General features: G+C 34.2%; 1 protein-coding gene across 3 annotated transcripts in view; it reads right to left on the bottom strand.

The window, feature by feature from the left end:
* Nucleotides 1-1,073: 1,073 nt before the first annotated feature.
* The window catches only part of LOC106869103 (mitogen-activated protein kinase kinase kinase 2), a 273,451-nt gene continuing 251,996 nt past the window's right edge, over nucleotides 1,074-22,528 (bottom strand). For all 3 annotated transcript variants that reach the window (XM_052978489.1, XM_052978488.1, XM_052978490.1), the window contains 13 exons: nucleotides 19,052-19,098; nucleotides 18,261-18,366; nucleotides 14,276-14,458; nucleotides 13,978-14,106; nucleotides 13,544-13,638; nucleotides 11,490-11,578; nucleotides 11,295-11,366; nucleotides 9,382-9,621; nucleotides 8,077-8,225; nucleotides 7,466-7,588; nucleotides 6,039-6,168; nucleotides 4,641-4,815; nucleotides 1,074-3,021 (listed from right to left, as the gene is read on the bottom strand). In XM_052978489.1, the coding sequence (XP_052834449.1) occupies nucleotides 2,787-3,021; nucleotides 4,641-4,815; nucleotides 6,039-6,168; nucleotides 7,466-7,588; nucleotides 8,077-8,225; nucleotides 9,382-9,621; nucleotides 11,295-11,366; nucleotides 11,490-11,578; nucleotides 13,544-13,638; nucleotides 13,978-14,106; nucleotides 14,276-14,458; nucleotides 18,261-18,366; nucleotides 19,052-19,098 (1,773 nt within the window). In that variant the 3' untranslated portion in view covers nucleotides 1,074-2,786. The remainder of the gene's footprint in view (nucleotides 3,022-4,640; nucleotides 4,816-6,038; nucleotides 6,169-7,465; nucleotides 7,589-8,076; nucleotides 8,226-9,381; nucleotides 9,622-11,294; nucleotides 11,367-11,489; nucleotides 11,579-13,543; nucleotides 13,639-13,977; nucleotides 14,107-14,275; nucleotides 14,459-18,260; nucleotides 18,367-19,051; nucleotides 19,099-22,528) is intronic.

Here is a 22,528-nt window from a genome sequence, read left to right as displayed (position 1 = left end):
ACATGAGATGCACCATTTTGAGCGTGGCCGTTTTCGTGCGGGTGACACGTAAAAGCACCCACTACACTCTCTGAGTGGTTGGCGTTAGGAAGGGCATCCAGCTGTAGAAACTCTGCCAAATCAGACTGGAGCCTGGTGTTGCCATCCGGTTTCACCAGTCCTCAGTCAAATCGTCCAACCCATGCTAGCATGGAAAGCGGACGTTAAACGATGATGATGATGATGATGATGATGATGATATCCACAGCTGTCCATACATATCCATATTCATACATATACTTCTACTTGAAATGAGAATTCTCATTTGAAACATTTGGAAAAAGTAGCAGAGGAAGTGAGTATGCTCATCCTCATCAGCCTACTTGGTTTCCACATTGAGTTCTCCATTGATGGCCTGGGTTGCATGGATCTGAAATAAAGAGCCAGTTAATGCATCTTAGTCCTGTGTCAATTTATCTTTGAAGCCCAATGTTCTCAGATCTGACCTCACCATTTTCCCTCTTGTTTAGCACTACAACAGGTACCCAATACTGTACATTTCTGACTCCTTTTCATTCAGCATAGTTCATCTGTTTGACTGGTATAGATATCTCTCTACTACAAACTAATCAATGCTTTTGAAAACGTTCTGTTTCGCCAGCTCACTCATACTCAGCTTTTCCTCTAGATTAACATTGCACATCCAATAAGCTATATCCAAATTGATCCTTTTGCAATCCCTCTACAAACTTCTCATACATCACATGTCATACATTACATCACGTCTCCTACACGTCTCATACATTCTACACACTTCTTACATATTCCATATACTGCACAGACTTCTTACACACGCCTCACACATTCATTGTGCACATTTTTTACACATGTCCAATACAATCCACGATACAATAATGAATAGACACACCTACTAATGTGTTACAGAATCAACACAATAACAAAGGGTAATGGTATGGGTGAAGAAAGAAATATGAACTGAACAAATGTTAACAATATAACAGCAATACAAGAAAATAAATGAACAAGTAGTTAACAACAAACAAATGAAACAAATAGAAGAAGCAGAAGATAAGTTAAATTACATTTTTTCTTATTTTTCTTTTTGTAATGAACCACATAGTGTTTGTACATCTGTGTAATTGTATTCCTTACCATAAAATATGGTTTAAATATTATTTTTAGGGTAAGAAATATTCTGTACGGATTCACTGCGAGTTACTCATTGACCTCCAATAGTTCTACTTGTATTAATTATAAAACACTCACTGAATAGGGGGTGGGTGGGTTGAGTTACTTTTTATTTATTTATTACTGCTTTACATCCATTTCTTCCATGCTAGCATGGATGTATGGGTCATATCTTTTTTTTTTCATTTATTTGAACATTTGCAGTTTGTTGGATCAATTGTTCTTACAAATGGATGCCCTTCTCTACTGCTAACCATCAAGCAGAAGTGGTATTTATGGCTAGCTAAGCAGAATGGGGGCAAACAAAGAAATGTGTATTTCTTGGGTGGGATGTAACACAATGGCTGTAGAAAGAGCAAAGTTTGAACACATGACCATGTGTAGATAGTCTAAGTACTTCAACCCCCAGAGCCATTGTTCTGTGAAAAGAATCTGGTATGCAAATGCTACAGACAATTTACTTCGATCTTTTGTGTTTTTTTTTTCCAGTTCATATTCATTGTCACTGCTAGAATCAGGTCAAAATAAATGTTGGATGTTAGCAGACTGTTGGTGAGTGAATGATACGTACACAGCCATGTGTGCATGTACCTGCATGCTTAGTGTACATATAAGGTGTAATAATCCTTGCAATCTATTCATTGCTCTTTGTACTGAGACTGTTGTTGTGGTTGTAGCTGAGGTGGTGTTTATCATAATAATGCTGCCAGCAGCAGTAGAAACAATTTCAGTCAAATTCTTTAGAATATATTTTAAGTGGACAGCAGTACTACTTTAAGGGCAGCTGTTTATAATTTCAATTGTTCTATATCTTTAATCAGACCATTTCTCTGCCTTAATAATAAGGTAGGAAGAAATATGTATAGAAGGTAGAGAGAAAGAAAGAGAGGAGAGAGAGAAAAAGAGAGTGAACTTGGTGTTTGAAGAATTGTTGTTGTAGCCAATATCTTTGTTATCTCCCTTGCATAATTGTTGTCAAGAACCATGGCTGCAGTCAACATTCTCACACTAGAATGCCATTTTCTTGATTTCTATTTTCAACTTCTAACAACTTTATTCTCTTTTCATACCTTGAATCCAAGATAGTAAACACCAAAACCTCTTTTTGACAAATCTTGAATAATATTTAGCACCATTTCAGCTGTACTTCTTTGACTCAGTTGTAAATAAAAGAAGCACAGACACTGAGGATATTCATTGGCTTCAACATTCTCTTGAAAATTTCCAGTAATTGCACACATTCACTGGCTTCAATCCACCTCTTACATTTTTTTTCTCTTCGGAAATATCCAATATAGGATAACTAAAGAATATCCCAGATCATTTGCAACACTTTTCTTTTTATATTCCTATCACACCTGGTTTTCTTTGTCAAGAAGAATCAGGTTAAAGAAGAGCAAAACAGATCAGATTTGAAATAGATGTAGAAATTCTTTAGATATTTCACACAACAAAACCAATAATCTCTCTTTGTTTACTTGATTCACTCTCTCTCTCTCCGTCATTATCTTTTTACTCTTTTATTTCCTATCCATATCTGCTTTTGTTACCAGTGAAAGACTTTTGATAGAAGTGCAGAAAGTCAAAGAAAGCTAGTATTATAGACCTTCGACTATAAATCTATGGCGTAACAAATCTTCAGCAGTAGGACGTTCTCGAGAATTTTTTCTGAAACAATTTCGAATACAGTCTCTGGCTATATCAGAGACATGAAAAGGAAGTTCATATTTTGGATGTTCTGATGTAGCAATTTTATAAATAGCAGCCATAGATTCAAGGTCAGGCCAAGGTGGTTTCATTGTGAACATTTCTACTACAGTACAACCAAGACTCCTGAAATAAAAGGAAAAAAAAATATGAATTTTTAAAAAAAATATTTAAGTAAAAAGACAAACAAAAAAGAAAAGGAAAAATAAAACTTCTAGAAAATAGATATTTAATAAAATTGTGTAAAAATTCTATCCTTTACTAATTTTAAAAATTTGTAGTCAGTGGGAGAATAGTTCATTTCTGTTCACAGAACTTTAAATAATGTGGAGCTGAGTCAACCTGCTATCAAATATATAAGTCAGATAATTAATATGAAAATATCACAAAATTTGTAGAACTATCCTACACAATTTGCATAGAAAATAGAAGTAAAATTAAAAACATTCAGCTGAAAATGTTTAATCATCATCATCAGATTATTATTATAATTGAATTCTTTCCCACCATTTCCCTATTTCATTGGATCTATGGCCATCATTATTACAGTATTCTTAACCCAAATGCCAAGATTTATACTCATGCACTTATTAAGTATGCATATTACATAGAGTACCTTCAATACAATAGAAAAAAACCCCAACAAAACAAAAAGCACTACATGTACCCAAAACCTACAAATCTGTGCTTGGATATGCAGTGATAGCATGCAATAAAAATAAGATTACTGAACTAAGGATAATGATAATCATTAAATGGCAGAATAACTGAAGTAGAAAGGTAATAGACTAAATGCCTTGTTTCCACCAGAATCAACTTTCTTTCTTGTCAATAGGTATGAGTTAAGTAATGACCATTAAGTATTAAGGTCTATTTAATCAATTACAGTCTCTCCTTAAATTCCTAGTTTTAAACTAAAGTTAGAAGGTTTTTATTATTATTATTGTTGTTGTTATGGTGAAGATAACCAAATAAGACCTTATTTGATGCCATCAAGAGTTTACTTTTTATTAACCAAGGGGATGAAAGTTGATAAACACCACTTGTTGTTTCGCCTGAGGTCAGTTCTAACCAAAGAGACCTGTTATCAATAGCATTCCAATCATGACCATCCAATCCTTTTCCTAGGTACAGTGCACTATGGATCACATTATCAAATGTGTTCTTTTCATGAAGATCTGGCTGCTAATTCTAGCAAGTTGAGTAACCATCTAAGAGATTCCTCAAGTGACATATTGACATTAATTTGGTAAACTACAGCAATTCCTTTTACTAAAAGTTTTTGCTCTTAAGAAAAATTATTATTGTACATATTATTGTGTTGTTGTTTAGCCCCAAGTCAACCCTAGTTGAGCAGTTCTAAAGTCAAAGATACTTCAGCCATGACCATTCAATGCCTTTTTATTCAGACACAGCATAACCACAACTAACCTCGTCCTTTCTTTCCTAGACTGTAAAGGAAAATTTGGCTGCCACTTCTGGCAAGTTGAGTGGCTGCACAGAGGATTCCTCATTAGCATGATCAGTATAGTGTTTATTGTGAAATCATCCTAGCTTGTCAGAGAAATTCGTTTGTGATTTAATCTTGACTCTTAATGGAATCATTTTCCTTGTGCTATTAATATCCTTTTGATAGCTAATAACTGTCATAGTTGACCATTTCACTGCTATTATAACCTTTGAAAAAAATATTCTTAATTTACTCAGTTTGTTTTGTTTTAAAAAATAACAATATAGAAGCTTACCATATGTCAGCTTTCCGACAGTAACCCTCACCATTAATAACTTCCGGCGCCATCCAATGAGGAGTTCCAATTACTGTTTTCATTCCTGACATGCTACAAATACTTTGTAATCGTTTGGAAGCTCCAAAATCTCCAAGCTTAACATTACCTTGAACATTCTTTAAGATATTAGCACCTGTAAAATAAAAATCATTATAAAGGTAAAGATAAGTCCAGTCAACCTTGATTTAAAATAATTTGAGTGGGTTTATAATCTTTAAAACAGTATTTTTTCTACTTTTAAAGGAAAGTAACACAGTTATGTTTCACTAAAAATGAGACAACACTCTATTTACATATACATTAAAAAAAATATATATTTGGGCTCATATGTAAAAATAAGAGAGATCAACCATTGGTATACACACCACATCCACTTTCATGCTGGCATGGCTCAATAGGATTCAACAGATTAGAAGACCTTGTCTTGCTTCAGTGTTTCAGTTTTGGCATAATTTTAAATAGGTGGATACCCTTCCTAATAATAACCATTTTACAGAGTGTACTGGGTGCTTTTTCATGGCACCAGCACTACTGAGATCCCCATATAACTCACTATAATAAAGAGCTCCTTCAACTAAGAGGGAGTATAGCAGAGATGTAGTTGTTTTACACAAGGTGTTAAGAGGTTAAAGTATGATAGAAGGGATACAATGGCTACCCCATATTATATAAGAATGGGTTGGAGTATATAGGGTAAACAAGGAAAGATAAGCAAAGAAGGTGGGATAAAATATTTTGACAAACAATTTTGCAATATACATTGCATTGTGGCATACCTATATCGATTTAGCAAATATGAAAGTGTTGTGTTACACCTACATAATTTTGTGACACACTCAGCAAGATGTTGCAATGTTTGGGCATTTCATTAACCCGTTACCTCCCATAATTCTATTAACTGGAATTTTTTTTATGAAACTTTGATTTCTAGCATAAAACAGCTTTAGAAATACGCTGGAAGGATCAAAATAACATTTTAAATAGAAATAAGCAAGATATTGTGTGAAAAATTAGCAAACCTCATTTGAATATCAGAGAAATATACCTAGATGATATAGCAAAAAGGTTAGATATGTGTAAATATTGACAGACAATTACGAAATTTGTAATTTTTAAATGATCTCATATGAGATCACTGGTAGGTAATGGGTTAAGACATTAACAATATAAGTTCCATTGCAAATTCGGAACTGTATTTGAAGAAGATATGAATGTCAGCAGCTTGTAAGGAAATCCCCAAAAGTCTTCGTAGCCAGTTTTAATAATAATTAAGAAAAAAAGCTCAATAAGGTAAAAGAGAAGATTAAAAGAAAACTAAAAAATAATGCTGGTCTAAAATATGAAGTCAGTACTTACATTTTATGTCTCTATGTACAATAACATTTTTGTGCAGAAATGCTAATCCTTCTAGAACTTGTCGGGTGTACTTCCGAGCAAGGTTTTCATTTAGTGGACCATAATTTTGTAATTGCTGCCGTAAAGAACCCTGAAATGAACAAGAAAAAATGAAATTATCAGACACAAATAGTTTTAAAAGAATGCCAATTACTTAGAAAATGTTGTTGTTGATGATAATGATGAAGAAGGTAATAATTAAGATGATGAAAAGGATAATAATGTCTGTGACGGAGAGACAATGGCTACAAGACATTGAAATGCTGGCCACATGGTCATAAACTCAGATCTTGTCAGTGTGTTGTGCTTCATGTATAAACACTTAAGTATGCTTGCTCTACTTTGATTAAACAGGTTTCACTTCAGTTTGATATTTGAGTCTAAGCATTAAAAAACATATGGTAGTAAACAGAAACAAAAATGAAGATGATGACGATGACACAATGACTGCAGCAATGAGGCACATAAAAAAAAGAACAAAAACATCAATGAAAGAGAACATGCAATAACACTGAAATCATAAATAATTCTTACTGAAAGAAATTAACTTCCAGGTTTTAATTACTAAATCATAGCCATCACCATCATCATTTTAATGTCTACCTTTCCATACATGCGAGGATCAGACAAGAGTATGGGAACACAATTTTTTAATTCCGAATGTCAAAAATTAATGCTCTCATCCACATGTCATGACAATCCTCTGAATAAGAATATTTAAATTCTACATTAAAACTAAAATCCTGAGTCCAAACAATTAAAGGGTTTACTAATTGAAATAACATAGGAATAAGAAACAGACACTGAACCTAAAAGACCTGCTTAAATTTTGATACAGGTCAGTTAACATGTCCAAACAAAGAATTCTACATAAACATGTAACCCACTAATATGCTATGTAGCTACATTTAATTTACAGTAATGAGACAACCACATCAAATCAATCTACATGAAACAGAGTCATGCAAGTTAATTTTTCATTTTTTACTTGCTGAGTCTTGAGTAAAGGGCAGAGTTCATGACCTTTGCAGGTCTACTGAGACTAGTGAGTTCGATACTGTTAATGTTCTGTTTAGACTGTTATGGCAACATCTGCAAGTAAAGCTTGAGCCAGAAGGAGATTTCAAAGGAGTTGTGTTCTGGGGATAAAGGATTGGGCACAGTGGTCAGTGAAGGGGAAAAGGGTAGCCAAATGTACCAAGAGTCCTGAAAGGTAGAGCGATAAGTGGGATGGAAACCCCTGAGTGGTAGAGGCATAAGACTATGATGATAGTGTAGTGCTGATAATAATGATGTTGATGGTGGTGGTGAAAATGATGTTGGTAGTGACAGTATAAAAAAAAAATTAAAAAAAAGAAATTTGTATGAAACGACAAACTTATTCTTACCCCAGGCATGTATTCCATGAATATTGATAGTACTTTCCCTTGTATACAACCAAAATATTGAACAATTCGTTCATGATGAAAGTTTCGAAGAAGCTGGATTTCATTTTCTAAAGCCCGGACTTCCTGTAAAGCACAATGAAGAGAACAGGAGTTTTAATGTTGGTTTAAGAAATTGGATATATGCAGAAATAATATTCCTGCCTAACTCATGAAAAGCTAGCTTGTCAGATAGACAATGTCTTTACTCTTATGTGATATTAGATGAATAATGTCTCTATACCCATGTTGTATCAGAGGGATAATTTTTCTCACATCCATATGCGAGATATACTCACTCTCTTGTTACAAAAAAAAACTATTTAACAGCCAAGACAAAAATACAAAAATAATGATATCCTGAAATACAAGTCATGAGATGGGGTCATAATGAGAAAATTATATTGAGGGATACCTTGAATAGTTTTTTAAATATACTTAGGACTAAACTGCTCAAAATACTGTACTTCTCCCTCCTCTATCATTCTTTGCTTTTTAGCACATGTCCACAAATATTAGGGGAAGATATAGTTGATTAAAATGAATCCCAGGACTATAAAAATAACTAAATTTACCTTAGAAACTTCTGCATTGTCTGCTGATATTTGAACTTGTTTGACTGCTAGTTCTCGGCCAGAGTCTTCATCATAACACAAATACACTTCACCAAAGGCACCAGGACCAAGTAACCGACCTTTCTTCCAATTTGTTGGTGCTCGGGGAGCTTCAATTAGATTTGAAAATCACATTTAGGAAATGTAACAGACTAACACATACACACATACATAAAGAGAGAACTCTTTAGTCCAGTCACAGATAACCTCTCTAGTGCTAGGCAGTAATAAAATGCACCAAGGTTAGCCTAAAGTGGTTTTTAAACACCAAACCCAAAATAATAACAATATGAAAAATGATAATGGACCAAAGTAAGTAACAGCACAAAGAACTATGGCAAGATTAAGCGCTGAACCATAAGGACTCTAGTCCTCTTTCATGACAATTGCACAAAATACACTCAGTCCATACACAGCAATAAAACTGAACAGTTATCTCAGTTACTCAGTGTACCAGATGACGTAGACAACAATGAGTGATGAGAGCCATTCAGAACATGCTAGCATGGAAAAATAGATATGATGATGATGTTGACAACAGCATATAAATAGTGTAATATTAAAAGGTAGGAACTCAGAATGATTTCCACTATGTATGACAAAACTGAACTCTACAGCACAATAAACTATTATCATAATCCTAACTTTAACATCCATTTCTGTTAGGTTTCCTTACTTCCAACATTCAGCACCTTTCACATGTCTCAATCTTATATTACCATTCCTCCTTCTAAGGTTTACATCAAGTCTTTTTTGGCCTACTGCTAACTCATATAATCATATCTATAATGTCAATGTATTTTCCATTTAGTATTCAGTTGCATTACATGTCTATATAAAGTCTTCTCTCAAGCCAGTGCACATGTGGTAGCTCAGCGTACTAGACATAACAACTTATTCTCAACTAAAAGACAAGATGGTCATCTGGGAATGTTTCTGATAAATGTGTGCTTGATCAGGATTGACTTTGGACTAAACAATAGTAATCCTATTGCGTAGCTCAACTAATGTCTTTGATATTTGGTGGTTTTCCTACCTCACTCAACCACTACTCTTGTGGGCCTTCAACCTTTACAATCAACATTTCATAGTTTCACAGTATCAGTATATTTCTTTTTCTCACTCAGGTGAATTTGATTTTATTGGAATTAAACTTGTAGTAATGTTTTATTAAACTTAAGCTTAACGGATTTAACGAGAATCTATATAATTAAGCATTTTAACCAAAACTGAACAGGATGAATAGTAATCAAAGGATGAGCTTACATTTAGAAAAATGAACATCAGAGAAGCCAAAACTAGGACTGTCCATATCACTGTTCCGTTTCATCAATAATCTGCCTTCAGGTGAGTCCAAATCAGGATCAGGTGGTAAACCACTACTACTACTACTGGTACTGCGTGTGCTACTGAGTGTACCCTCACTACCACGGGTCAGCAATGCTGGGACTGACCTAGAGCAAAGTTCTGGCCGGCGGTTATTAGAGCGAGGAAATGTTCGATGACCTGAATAAAGGAATAATTTTATTAATTCATTAAATTAATCAAAAAGAGAAGAAAAATGCTTTGTTTAAAGATGTTTAAGTAATTTATACCTGACTCAAGCTAAGTTAATTTCTGTATAACTTATTCTCTCATTAAAATGAATTATCTTTACAAGTTGTAAATGGCAGCCATGCTTCTGTGACTCACTAAATTACATAAATTCACACATATTCATATGCATGTGTGTTAGTATATAATGATTAAATTAAATTTATAATTGTTAATGACTAATGTAGGACAGAACCAATGATACATATATTAAAATACATGAACATTATATATAGATATATCATGTAAATACTATTGAAGACAGGAGTGGCTGTGTGGCTGGGAAGTTTGCTTTTCAGCCACATGGTTTTGGGTTCAGTTCCATAGCATGGCACCTTGTCTTCTACTATAGCCTCAGGCTGACCAAAGCCTTGTGAGTTGATTTGGCAGATGGAAACTGAAAGAAGCCTGTTATATATATGTGTGTGTATGTACATGCACATATGTGAGAGTGCAAGTGTACACATGTGTCAGTGTCTTCTTGTCTGGACATCACATGATAGTTGCAAACCATCAACACCACTAGATAAGTGGTGTCTTCATTTCTAATCTTCTGTGAAACATCTGGTCACAGGAAATATTACCTTTCCCAGCAACAAGTGAGGGTTGGTGACAGGAAGAGCATCCAGCTGCAGAAATCTTGACTGACCCAATCAAGCATGGAACTGGATGTTAAAATGATAACATGTGTAGTCAGAGCAATCTGTAGTAAATTTCTTACAATTTGTGTTGATTGTCTTGTTCATGACTCAAGCACAATGCTTTGCAACAAGGCTCAAACTTAGAAACTGCAAAACCAGTATTTGACAGGTTATCTACTCAGCTACTGCAAATTTATAATCCTTTAGAAACAGTTGTTATACTTCTGATTTTAGAGTTTTAATAAACAGAAATCTAGTGGGTGCAGGGAGAAGAGAAATAAGGTCACAATCAGCTTGATATGTAATCCTGTTTGGATCCAGTTATATTTTCTTACCATACTAATATATCCTTGGAAAAGGTATATGCATGACAACTGTTGTATCTTGGGAGGGTTATTATGCCAATAATAAACACATGCACAGGTTCTATTTCACTTCTTTTATTACTATTAGCCAAGTCATTAACATTTAACCAGTCAACTAATTGATTGTTTGATTAATTGTTTGGCCAACCAATCTATCAGTCAGCTAGATTAGTCAAAGTTCTTTTATTACATTATTAGTATAATGATTTTTCTGAGATACAACAAATTCTGTTCCAATATATGAGTTCACATTAGGAATCTTGCAAACCAAATGCAAAAATGAAATGTCACAAATATCACAACACTTTATTTCTCATTTTTGATTGTAGGTTTCCCACCCACAAATTCAAATGTTCTAAAGAGCTTTGAGACAAATGACTTCTTCTAGACTGGTTCTAGTTAAACAAAGTGACAACAAAAGTCTTCAGTAGCAATTACATGATCTAGTGGATTATGGGATGTCATTTTGTAAACAGATATTGGACCAGTCAATACCCGAGAAACAAAAAAGGAGAGGCGGTTAATAGCATTAAAAACATCTCATACAACAACCTGTAGAATCAATGAAAAATAAACTTACGTTCAACATCAGCCATGTGTGTACCTGTTTCATAACCACGTGGGAAAGTACCAAATGCCTGCATTTTGCTTCCTGAAAATATTTAAAAATTCATTGTAAGGAATAGATTACAGTTGAAATGCAAAGCTTTGATGAAACCAAAATGTAAAGAAAATTGAAAGAATGCAGTAAGTTTAGTAAAATCAGCTGTCTTACCAGGAAGCATATCTTCTTTATTACCATCTGAAAGAATACTTCGCCTTGAGTCTCGCCGAGCTGAATTCCGAAAAGGATAGGACTCTCCACTGTTTAAAAATAAGTAAGTTCAAATATATATTACTTATGTGATGCAATACAGATGGCTTCTATGATATAAATGTAAATGACTTACATGATACATGCGCTGCTTGAGTGATGTATGTGAAAAAAAAGCAGAAATGTTACAAAGAGAAGAAATTTCTAACTGTTAGACACATGTCACAATTACACCAACTTTTGCTGAAGTTGGACATTATTAGTCAGCTTGTATTATATTTGATATAAGAATAAATTGCTTAAGATGGTACATTTGCAAAACTGATTGAGCCTTGTGCTATTTACTTAAGACACTACTCTGATTTCAAATTCTGCCAAGGTCAGCTTTGCCTTTCATCTTTCAGGCGTCAATATAGCTGATTGTTCCCTCTCTCAAAGAAATCAATATCCCACACTGATGAATACTTTTGATCACAGAATGGTTACAGAATTTACTATTTATCCTGATTAATGCATGGGTAGAAAAATAGTTATGATATACTGCTTATACGACATAATATAAATAACTCATGTGATACTACACAGATTACTGATGTGATAAGAAATATATAGCCTTTAGTGGTATGAATATATATTGAATATATGATACTATATTGATTAAGTCATACATTATACAAGAGTTGCATATTACAACATACATTACTTATGTGATAACATTTAAACCTTAAGACCGCTTAAATCATACTTAAATATGTCTTGTATCTCACAACTAAGTTGTATTTAACATATTTAACCCATTAAGTCTTACTGTCCTATAAAAAGGACATTAAATGAAAACATTAACTCTTTCATTATCAACCCGGCTGAAACTGGCTCTGGCTCTAAGTAAAAATGTCATGTTTTCATAAGTGTTGAATTAAAATCTTCCACCAAACCTTAGTCAAAATTTATGTTCCTGACACTAGCTGAATGACAACTAAGTTATTTTATTAAATTCTTTGTTATATTTAATGTGATTGAAAGAAACACAGAGCATCTCAAAATAAGTACAGTAACGAAAGAGTTAAATAAGCTTTATCACATTGTCTCCTTGTCCTATAAATAGGACATCGTGTATTTCCATTTTGACTTGAAGCAAAGTTGTTTTGATAATTGATTTTTTTCATTTTAACCTATTTTCAATAATCTGTGAAAATTTAAAAGTAATATTCAGAAATTTAATTACTCTGGGGCTTATAGGTTAATAAGATTACTAGCCCTTTAATTAAATTTGAAAAATACATTTGTAATTTTGAAAATTAATATTGAAAGTGTTTACCTCTGTTGTTGCTTCTAAGGATGTAAGGATTAGAAGCATCATAAAAAGGGAACATTGAAAATATTGGCTAATATTTAGTCAGCCTTAATAATTTATAAAATAAGAACAGTAATAAATTGTAGTTATCCATATAAGATAGTATGACAGAAATATACAAGTTTTGTTCTGTAAAAGAATGTTCCAGTTATCGAACTGATATTGATGAGTCTTATAACTTATTGATTGTCTTTATGTAGTTAATCAAGAACATGTTAGCTTGACAGAGATCATCCTTCACCAAGCTATATTTACAGGAGCTGAACTCAGGTTTGCAGCAAGACATTTGTTAATTTTATTGTGAAGCTCCTACAGCTTACAGTGGTACATTATAACAGCTAGATAGGTATATTATTTGAGAGCCAAATGTCTCAATCACAGACACAAGCAGAATATAAACTACTGATCAATCATCAGTTAGAGGTAATCAGTTAGTAGTTAACTTAAGTACAGTCTCCTGACAAAAATAAGGAAGATGCAATTTGTTGGCAAAGTGGGGAATGTACTGAATGTTGACAAAATGTCACACTGTCTATTGACAGAAATAGAAGGCGTATGTTCAAAGGAAAAATTCTTTTGAAGTGACACTGTGATTGAAGTCCATAGTTTAATGTCCACTTATAATTCCAGCCCCAAAATAATGAGACAAAAGAATACTTACTGGCAACTGATATAATTACTGTCTAACGAAGATGTACTTCCTGCGATTGAACCATCAGGACTATATGTGTGTTTCAGACCCATACAGCTAATTGGCTGCAAAAGAGACAATGAAGAAAGTATTATAAACATAAATAAGATGATGATGATAATGTTGAGTGTTGACAATTATAATAGTAAATCAATTGATGGTTTTGCTACTATGACTATTGTTACTACTAATACAAGTGATGCTGACGATGGGGAAGGAAAAGTTAAAAGAAGTGAAGGCAGAGGAAACATGCTACGGTCACTGCTCAGATATGCATAGTTTCCTTTGTCCATGTTTTCTGCTATTATTTTGGTGCCGGCTCTTTGGAATAGTCAGACTGTTCAAGTTTACACAATGTATCTATTTCTCCAGATTTTCCTTCATAATCAATGGCTGACACTTACTTCATCTTGATGCATTGGTTCTGGAATGAATTGTCCCTCTCCAGTAATGGAATTGTAGGAACTGCTATGTCGAAGATGTATTTCATGTGGGGGTAATGAACCAGGTGGTGGACTAGGTGAATCTCGATGCTGCAACAGAGGAGAAAATTAATACATTAATTAAAAGTAATTCACAGAAAACACACACACACACACATTGAAGTTAAACATGAACTCTGCTTAGAAGTACTTATGTCAGCAATCAATATTGTTATTCATAAGATTAATGTAGTGAAATAATAAAAACTTTACAACTTACATTATAATATGATTCAGATGAACTAGTCCTGAGACTGGAGGATCTATCACTGTAAGAACTGCCATAATCTGAAGTATCTGCTGGTTTTGTGAGAAAGATACGCAAACTTGAAGATCGATCACTACGATCCATCAACTTAATTGCTGTATCTAAATTATTTTGGCATTCCAGAGGTATATAAAACTGAAAATAACAAAATCAAGAAAGGCATTAGATTTACGTGAATGATTTCTTTTGACTTTGGAATAAAAGACAGAAGTTGAACCATAAATCACTGAAGTAAAAGAGTATTTAGGATGACTCTCTTCTATTTATGCCAAAACTATCACTTTAGATGGATAAAAATAAACTTTTCCTCGATATGGAAGCTCTTAGAGGCCACATACATGTCCTTTCCAAGACAATTTTGTAAACTCCATGCACCAAGAAACTATTTTTCCACCATACCACAATCCTGGATTAATAAAGCTGATGATATATAAATGTTATCAGATTTGAACATTTTATATCTATATTCACATTACTTAATACTTGATAAACCTATAGTTTATCAAGAAGTTGAGTTCAATAAGTTTAATTACCACAAGGAATATCACATCTAATACTTCAGGCCTTGCTCATTGCCTGACAGAAAAAAGGCAGAGAAAATGGTGATATCACATTCATTTGTTTTCACATCCATTTTACCATGCTAACAGGTTAAAAAATTTATATTATTAAGGCAGTATTTTATAACCAGATTTTCCTGTTATTAACCCTTACTTTTTTTTTTCAATCTTATTCCATGCACCTTCAGCAGAAGACCCAATCACAACGGAAATGACAACAATATCACCACTCATGGTTGAGTGATTTCTGAAGAAGTGCAAATGTAAACAAATACAGACACACATGCATACTCCCCTCCCCCTGCAACACACATACATACGAGACCATGCACAATCAGCTTCTTTCAGTTTTTGTTTCCTAAATTCATTCACAAGGCTTTAAACAGCAGCTTGAGGCTATAGTAAAAGGACACTTGTCCCAGTTTCCAAGAAGTGGAGGCAAAACCTGTAATCATATGATTGGGAAGCAAACTTTGTTTAACCACACAGTAATGCCTGTAATTGATGAAGTACTGAAAGCTGAATGAAGAGTTAAGTGTGGGTGGGTATGTATGAGAGAGAGAGAGAGAGAGAGATGAAGAGAGAAAGCCATCAAACAGATAACTGGGGTGTGAGGTGAACCAATGTCTTAAACAAGGCAAAAACTGGAAGAGTTCAACTATCAGGTCATCTCATAAGTTCTGTCCAAATTTTGAATAAAGAAAACAAGTGATCAAATGTTATATTTAATTGAAATTTAATCATCAATGTACTTTCCCTGATTATCTATGACTTCTTTCCATCTATTTACAAGTTTTTTAATCCCATCAATGTAAAACTCTTTTGGTTTCAAAGCAAAGAACTCTGAAATGTCAGTTTCAACCTTCTCCTGGCTTGCGAAAGTTATGTCCCCCAAATGATTCTGTAAACTACGAAACAAATGGTAGTCTGAAGGAGCAAGGTCGGGAGAATAAGGTGGATGAGGAATTTTTTCCCAACCAAGCTCTTCGATCTTCTGTAATGTGATCTTTGCAGTGTAGGGTAGTGCATTGTCCTGATGAAACATCACTCCTTTTTGATTCACTAAAGTGGGTTGTTTTTTCTTCAAAGCTTGGTTCAAATGCTCTAATTGCTGACAGTAGACTTAAGCATTGATTGTTGCATTAGGTGGTAACAATTCAAAGTGAATTACTCCTTTGCAATTCAACCAGATAGAGAGAAGAACCTTTTTCCCATGAAGTTCCCTTCTCGGTTGTGGTTGAGCTTTTTCCCTTTTACCAAGTCACTGTTTACAATGTTTAATATTTTGATAGAAGGTTCATTTTTGTTACCGGTCACAAGTCTATCCAAAAAGGATGAAATGAGTTCGCGAGAATGGAGAGTAGAGCAGATGTCAATTCGAGATTTACGGTTGCTTTTGGACAATTCACAAGGCACCTATTTTCCAAGTTTAGGAACCTTTCCAAGTTGTTGAAGATGACGATGAACAGTTGTATGGTTTGAACTAAGCTTTATTGCCAATTCTTCAACTGATAATGCAGGATTTTCTTCAAGTAATACCTCAAGGAGCTTATCAACAAACTCAACTGGACGTCCTGTTTGATCTTCAACTTCAAGGCTGAAATTGCCACGCCTGAATTTTGCAAACCATCTTCTGCAAGTTCTTTCATTCGCGCATTCTTTCCCATAAACTGAGTGTATGTTTTGAGTTGCTTCGGCTGCAGAGTTTCCATTTTTGTGCTCTTTGGATACTTCCATGTTAGAAAGGGTTTTAATCAAAGAAATTTTAATTCTATTATTCTGTAAAATAATATTTAATTAGTTTAAATGTACACAAATGCATAAAAATAATTTTTAATTCCATTAGACATTCTAAAATACTATTAAATTGCATTTAATTTTAGAAAAAAGGTAAAATCAGACAGAACTTATGGGATGACCTGATAAAAAGGAGGAATGAGAAAGATAAGTGGAGAGTATGATAGACAGTCTAGTGACCTGGTGTGGATCTTTCAATAAGGAGTTTAAATAACCACACATGTGGTTATTTAGCCCAAGGCCAGCTCTGATCAAGCAGACCTAGGATCAAAGGTATTCTAACTGTGAATGTTCCATCTTTCTGTTGGCCATATTCTATTTAGCACCACATTACCCAATGTTCCCTTCTTGTTTTAAGATGATAAGATGTTAATTCGAAAGAGATTTGACTATTATTTCTAGCAGGCTAAGCAATTGTGTAGAGGATCCTCTCATTCAACTAAAAATAATGCTGACTGTTGCTCCAGCAGAGTTTGCTTTGATGAAAACAATTAAATGCTTGCCATAGTGTTCTAGGCTGTAAATTATTTCGCATCTGTAAAAATGGCAGGTGGTAAAAGCATTAACACAATAAATTCCCACAGCCTCTTTCATACATAATTCCAATGTAATCAACCAGCTTAATCTCAACTTCCCCTCTGTTTTTATCTAATCAGGATAAACTTGCTGATAGAATGCTAAAAAGAAACTGAACACATCAGTTGGGTATATTTAGCATTCCATTTCATTTCCACTAGCTTAATAAAGCCCTTGAGAGAATGGTAGATAGAGTAGAATGCTGGACAGTATTTAGTTATGTTCCTTTATGGTTTGATTTTCCATCTTGTCATGGTTGTCTTCATTTTCTTCCCCGTCAGAGTTGTTAAGGTATTACTAATATACTGAGTTTAATTCAATAGATTACGTCCTCACCTAGAAATGTGAGGTATGTTGTTATGTATGGAAAAATGAGCTTAAGTTAATGTTAACATGCTTAACCCTTTAGTGTTTAAACCGGCTATATCCGGCCCAAATATTCTACTCATTTTATGCTCAAACTGGCCAGAACCAGTATCTCACACCTACCCTGCAATGTCATTCTAAAAATAAACAATAACATCTTTCAACTCTTGAAGCTACAACATAATACCAGATTAATTTTTAAAAATGTAAATGAATAAGGATTACTTTTGACATATTAATTTGAACGCTAAAGGGTTAAAGAAAAGAAGATCAATAACCTAGCCTGAAACAATTATATGATGAATAAAAAAAAAAAGAAGCTAAAAACTAAAAACAATGTAAATGTCATACTGACTAGTCCTCAGTCAAACTGTCCAACCCATGCCAGCATGGAAAGCGGACGTTAAATGACGACGATCATGTTATCTTGATAAATATGGGAGACCACTCTGGACATGTTTTGATGCTATTAAACCTTCTCAGCTAAGTGTTCACTTCACCATACTATCCAAATGAATTACTTTTGGACATCATCCATATGAATAAACAATTATGTAACATTATTATGGTAGAAACAGCTAACTGACCATACCAATCTCCTAAAATTTATGTGAATATCAGAAATTACAAATACTTACTTCTCCATTAGGTTGGGTGTAGAACATTTGCAGCTTCATACCATATCGTTGTATAACATGATGGACCAAGTCTTCATATGGTATCGACCGACTCACTTGGATTGCCCTAAGATATACAGCAATAAATATAAATTCTTTATGAGCAGCAACAAGAGTAAGAAAGACACTAAATTACAATACAATCCACTAGAATACAGTAAATATATGATTAAATGCATACAAGGTTGAATGGCTAAGATAATGGATAACCAAGTAACTAGTTGGTAGTCATATTATATATTACATATTTACAGTAGAGAGATTTTCTGCTTTAAGTAATGGTATCACTGCAAAATTAGCAAGTCCTTCATTTGCTTGTAGTGCTGATGTTAACTCCTGTTGGCTGCCAATCATAAGGTTAGATCTACTCCTAGTGTTTAGTTGTATTTCTGAGCAGAACATTCTATTCTATATTAGTTCAGTTTACATAGATGTTTGAGGTTGTTAATAGATGGATCTGGGAATGTTATTTATGATAGACTGATATCCTATTAAGGGATTTACTTCTCAACTACTTCAAATCATGAAATTGGGAAAATAACTGGCCATTAAAAGATCTGTGGGACTCAGGAGACATTTACACTTAATTTACATTTTATTGTTGCTTGAACTACAGCTCTCTAAGAACTTACAATAACAATTGTGATGATGAAATGTTACTTATTCTTATTCTTATTCTAATTCATAAAATTATGTACAAAGAGACAAATACATAAAATAAAATGTAAGGTATTAATATATAGGGGACTTACCTCTTTTCTGAATTGTATTCAAACTTAATCTTGAACTCACCATTTTTCTGAAATACAAATAAAAATTTTTTTAATTTTAAACAGTAGTAGTAGTAAAAATAATTCTTTCTACTATAGGCATATAAGACCTGAAATTTTGTGGGAAGGGGCTAGTCAATTACATTGACCCTAAAACTTGACTGGTACTTATTTTATCAACACTGAAAAGATGAAAGGCAAATTTGACCTCAGAAGAATTTGAACTTGGATGGATGAAATGCCACTAAGCATTTTGCCTGGGATCCTAATGACCCTATCAACTCAGTAATGATGATGACATCAGCAATAATGGTTCCTAATTTAGGCATGCAGTCAACAATTATGAAGGTAGTGGGGTTAGTCAATATGATTGTCTTGCCTGGTACTTTATACCAACCTCAGAGGGATACAAAAATTACCATAGCAAGATTTGAACTTGAAATTGTAAAGACTCAGAACAAATACTGCAAAGCATTTTTTGTATATTTTTTTCTGTTTGGCTCACACTTTCCAATGACTTTTTGTTCCATTTGATTCAAATTTGGTGTATTGATGTAGCTTTGTATGCTAATTATGGAAATGAAATTCATATTTGCCATAAATTAATAAATAAGAAGTTGATAGCTTTTAAACTTCACAAATTTTGGGTAATTCTAGTCAATCAAAAGCCACAGATATATTGGTGCCTGTTTCCATAGTAACAAGCCAAGGTCTAGTCTGCTTACCACTGCATAGCTGTTGATTTCAACAGCTATGTTCAAAAAATATGTGTGGAGGTCCTGCTTTACAATCCAGTTCAGATTGGTGGTCCTGGGAAGATTGTTGTGATAGATGAAACAGTCTTCTCAAGACAACTAAGGAAGGGTGCTACATGAACAGTAGCAGACCAGACATGTTTTTTCTTTTTTATGTGGTGCCATACTGGAATTGTAACACACTGGAGGAATCATCATCATCATCATCATCGTTTAACGTCCGCTTTCCATGCTAGCATGGGTTGGACGATTTGACTGAGGACTGGTGAAACCGGATGGCAACACCAGGCTCCAATCTAATTTGGCAGAGTTTCTACAGCTGGATGCCCTTCCTAACGCCAACCACTCAGAGTGTAGTGGGTGCTTTTACGTGTCACCCGCACAAAAACGGCCACGCTCGAAATGGTGTCTTTTATGTGCCACCCGCACAAGCCAGTCCAGGGGCACTGGCAACGATCTCGCTCGAAAATCCTACGGGAGCCAGTCAGGCGGTACTGGCAACGGCCACGCTCAAAATGGTGCATCTCATGTGCCACCCGCACAAGAGCCAGTCCAGGGGCACTGGCAACGATCTTACTTGGCTTGCCGGGTCTTCTCACGCACAGCACATTTCCAAAGGTCTCGGTCAGTAGTCATCGCCTCGGTGAGGCCCAATGTACAAAGGAACGCATATATTAATTGATTCTTCCAGGAACCACAATTCTCAGTGACTTGCAGAAGGCCTACTCTCACATTTCTGAAATTGGTGGTTATAATTTTCAGTATAGAACAGTGAACCACAGTGTTGAGTTCATTAACTTGAAAGATGGCACCCACATGCAACAAGTGGAAAGCATATGGGTCTTTCTCTTTCCAATTTGAAAGGGTATGACATGAAGAAGATTTAGCTGTTATTTCTAGCATATTAAACTACTGCATAATGGTTCTCTTTCTGGCATGACATATTGCAAATGTATATAGTACCTTTACATCACAGCCACTGGAATTCACGCAAGATTATAGTTAAATATTCACTAAGGAGACACCTAGGTACCGGGTCCATTATATTCCATCATCTTGCTACATCTATCTGAAGATCTTGTTAGAAAACTTATACAACTGGAGTATTTATATGAAATATCTCATAAAACTTATCTAAAAATTGCCAATAGATCTAATAAGTTTAATTAGAGTCAGTGAACCCTTCTAAGTTCATAGCAGTTAAATGCAAATCTGTTTATTATTACATAAAGCCATTGTGTCACTGCATAACTAACAATCTCAATGCCTTAAGCCTTTCACAGTTGACATACCCTTATAATTTGGCCCACATTTACTGCTATGTGGTGTTATTTAATAACTAATACATTACATTCTAACTTTAAATCCTGCTGTGAATGAGTTACTCTTCTTCACAGGCCACAGTGCTAGCAATACTGTGTATAGGTTACAATGTCTAAGCATTTTATATAGTATCTTATACATTTTATATTTAGTTTGTATTTAAGCTTTACTCACAATACCATGTAATGTGGGGCAGCATTAGGTCTGCTGTTTGTATTCATTACCTGTAACCATTACCACTGTCTACTGTTAGCCATCACTCTCTCTTCTCCATGTCACTCTTCAAACTATCTTGTTATTGTCCTGTGAGACAAGCTAATCCTGTCAAACATTTAACTTTGACAGTCATAAAATTTCAGCTATTGCAGAAAGACATCCACTGTTGGCATAATTTTTTGAATGTTTAGCAATTTCTTCACCAACAACATAGCTTGCATGTACAATTTCTTTTAGTGCAGTCTGCCTTTTAAAGAAGAGTATATTTAGGCCATGTGGGTTTAATTTTTTGTTTTCTAATATCTCCATTAAATTTATGAAGTCACAAAATATTTTGAATTCATTAAAAGTGGAGACAGATTCATAACATATTAAACATACTGGTCTGTTTTATTTAATTTCTTCAACAAAGGTGTAATCATTTGTCCAATTTTCCTGGAATTTTCCCTTTTTTACAAAAATCTTTTTTGGGATGAAGCCATGAACTGTTATGTCTTTGATCTTTTACTTGTTTCAATCATTAGACTGCAACCGTGTGGGAGTGCTGCCTAGAGGAATTTTAGTCAAATGTATCAACTTACGTACTTTTTGTTTTTTTTAAACCTGGTACTTATATACTGGCCTATTTTACTGAACGGATAAGTTACAGGAAACTGAACACACTAATACCAGTTGTTAAGTGGGGGACAAAAATAGACACAAAAACACACACTCCTCTCTCTCTGTATGCATGCATGTATGTGTGTGTGTGTATGTATATATATATATATATATATATATATATATATATATATATAGTGTAAACAGAGTTAGCGGTTATAGTAACTGACTAAGGGATAAAATATCCGTATATACTATCGGTATCTGTTACCTGTATTATCCCTGGGCATTGGTGAGCAGGCACACCGTACACGTAGAGTGCAGATAACAACAGGATAAACAAGAGTTTACCAGGAACCAATACAAATAATTAGAAAATGGGGAAAACCACACATTAACAGCTTATAGACTGCATTTTGGCAAGCGACCAGTAATGGCCGTAAGATATATTATGTCACCTATTTTGTTATGTCATGCTCTGTATTAAAAAATAAGGTATACATGTGGTCCAATTGATGTGTTTGTTAACCTGTGGTTTTCTCCAGTTTCTAATAATATATATATA

Source organism: Octopus bimaculoides, chromosome 2 (genome assembly GCF_001194135.2).
Source record: "Octopus bimaculoides isolate UCB-OBI-ISO-001 chromosome 2, ASM119413v2, whole genome shotgun sequence".
NCBI lineage: Eukaryota > Metazoa > Mollusca > Cephalopoda > Octopoda > Octopodidae > Octopus > Octopus bimaculoides.
This window is presented reverse-complemented; position numbering and strand designations above follow the sequence as displayed.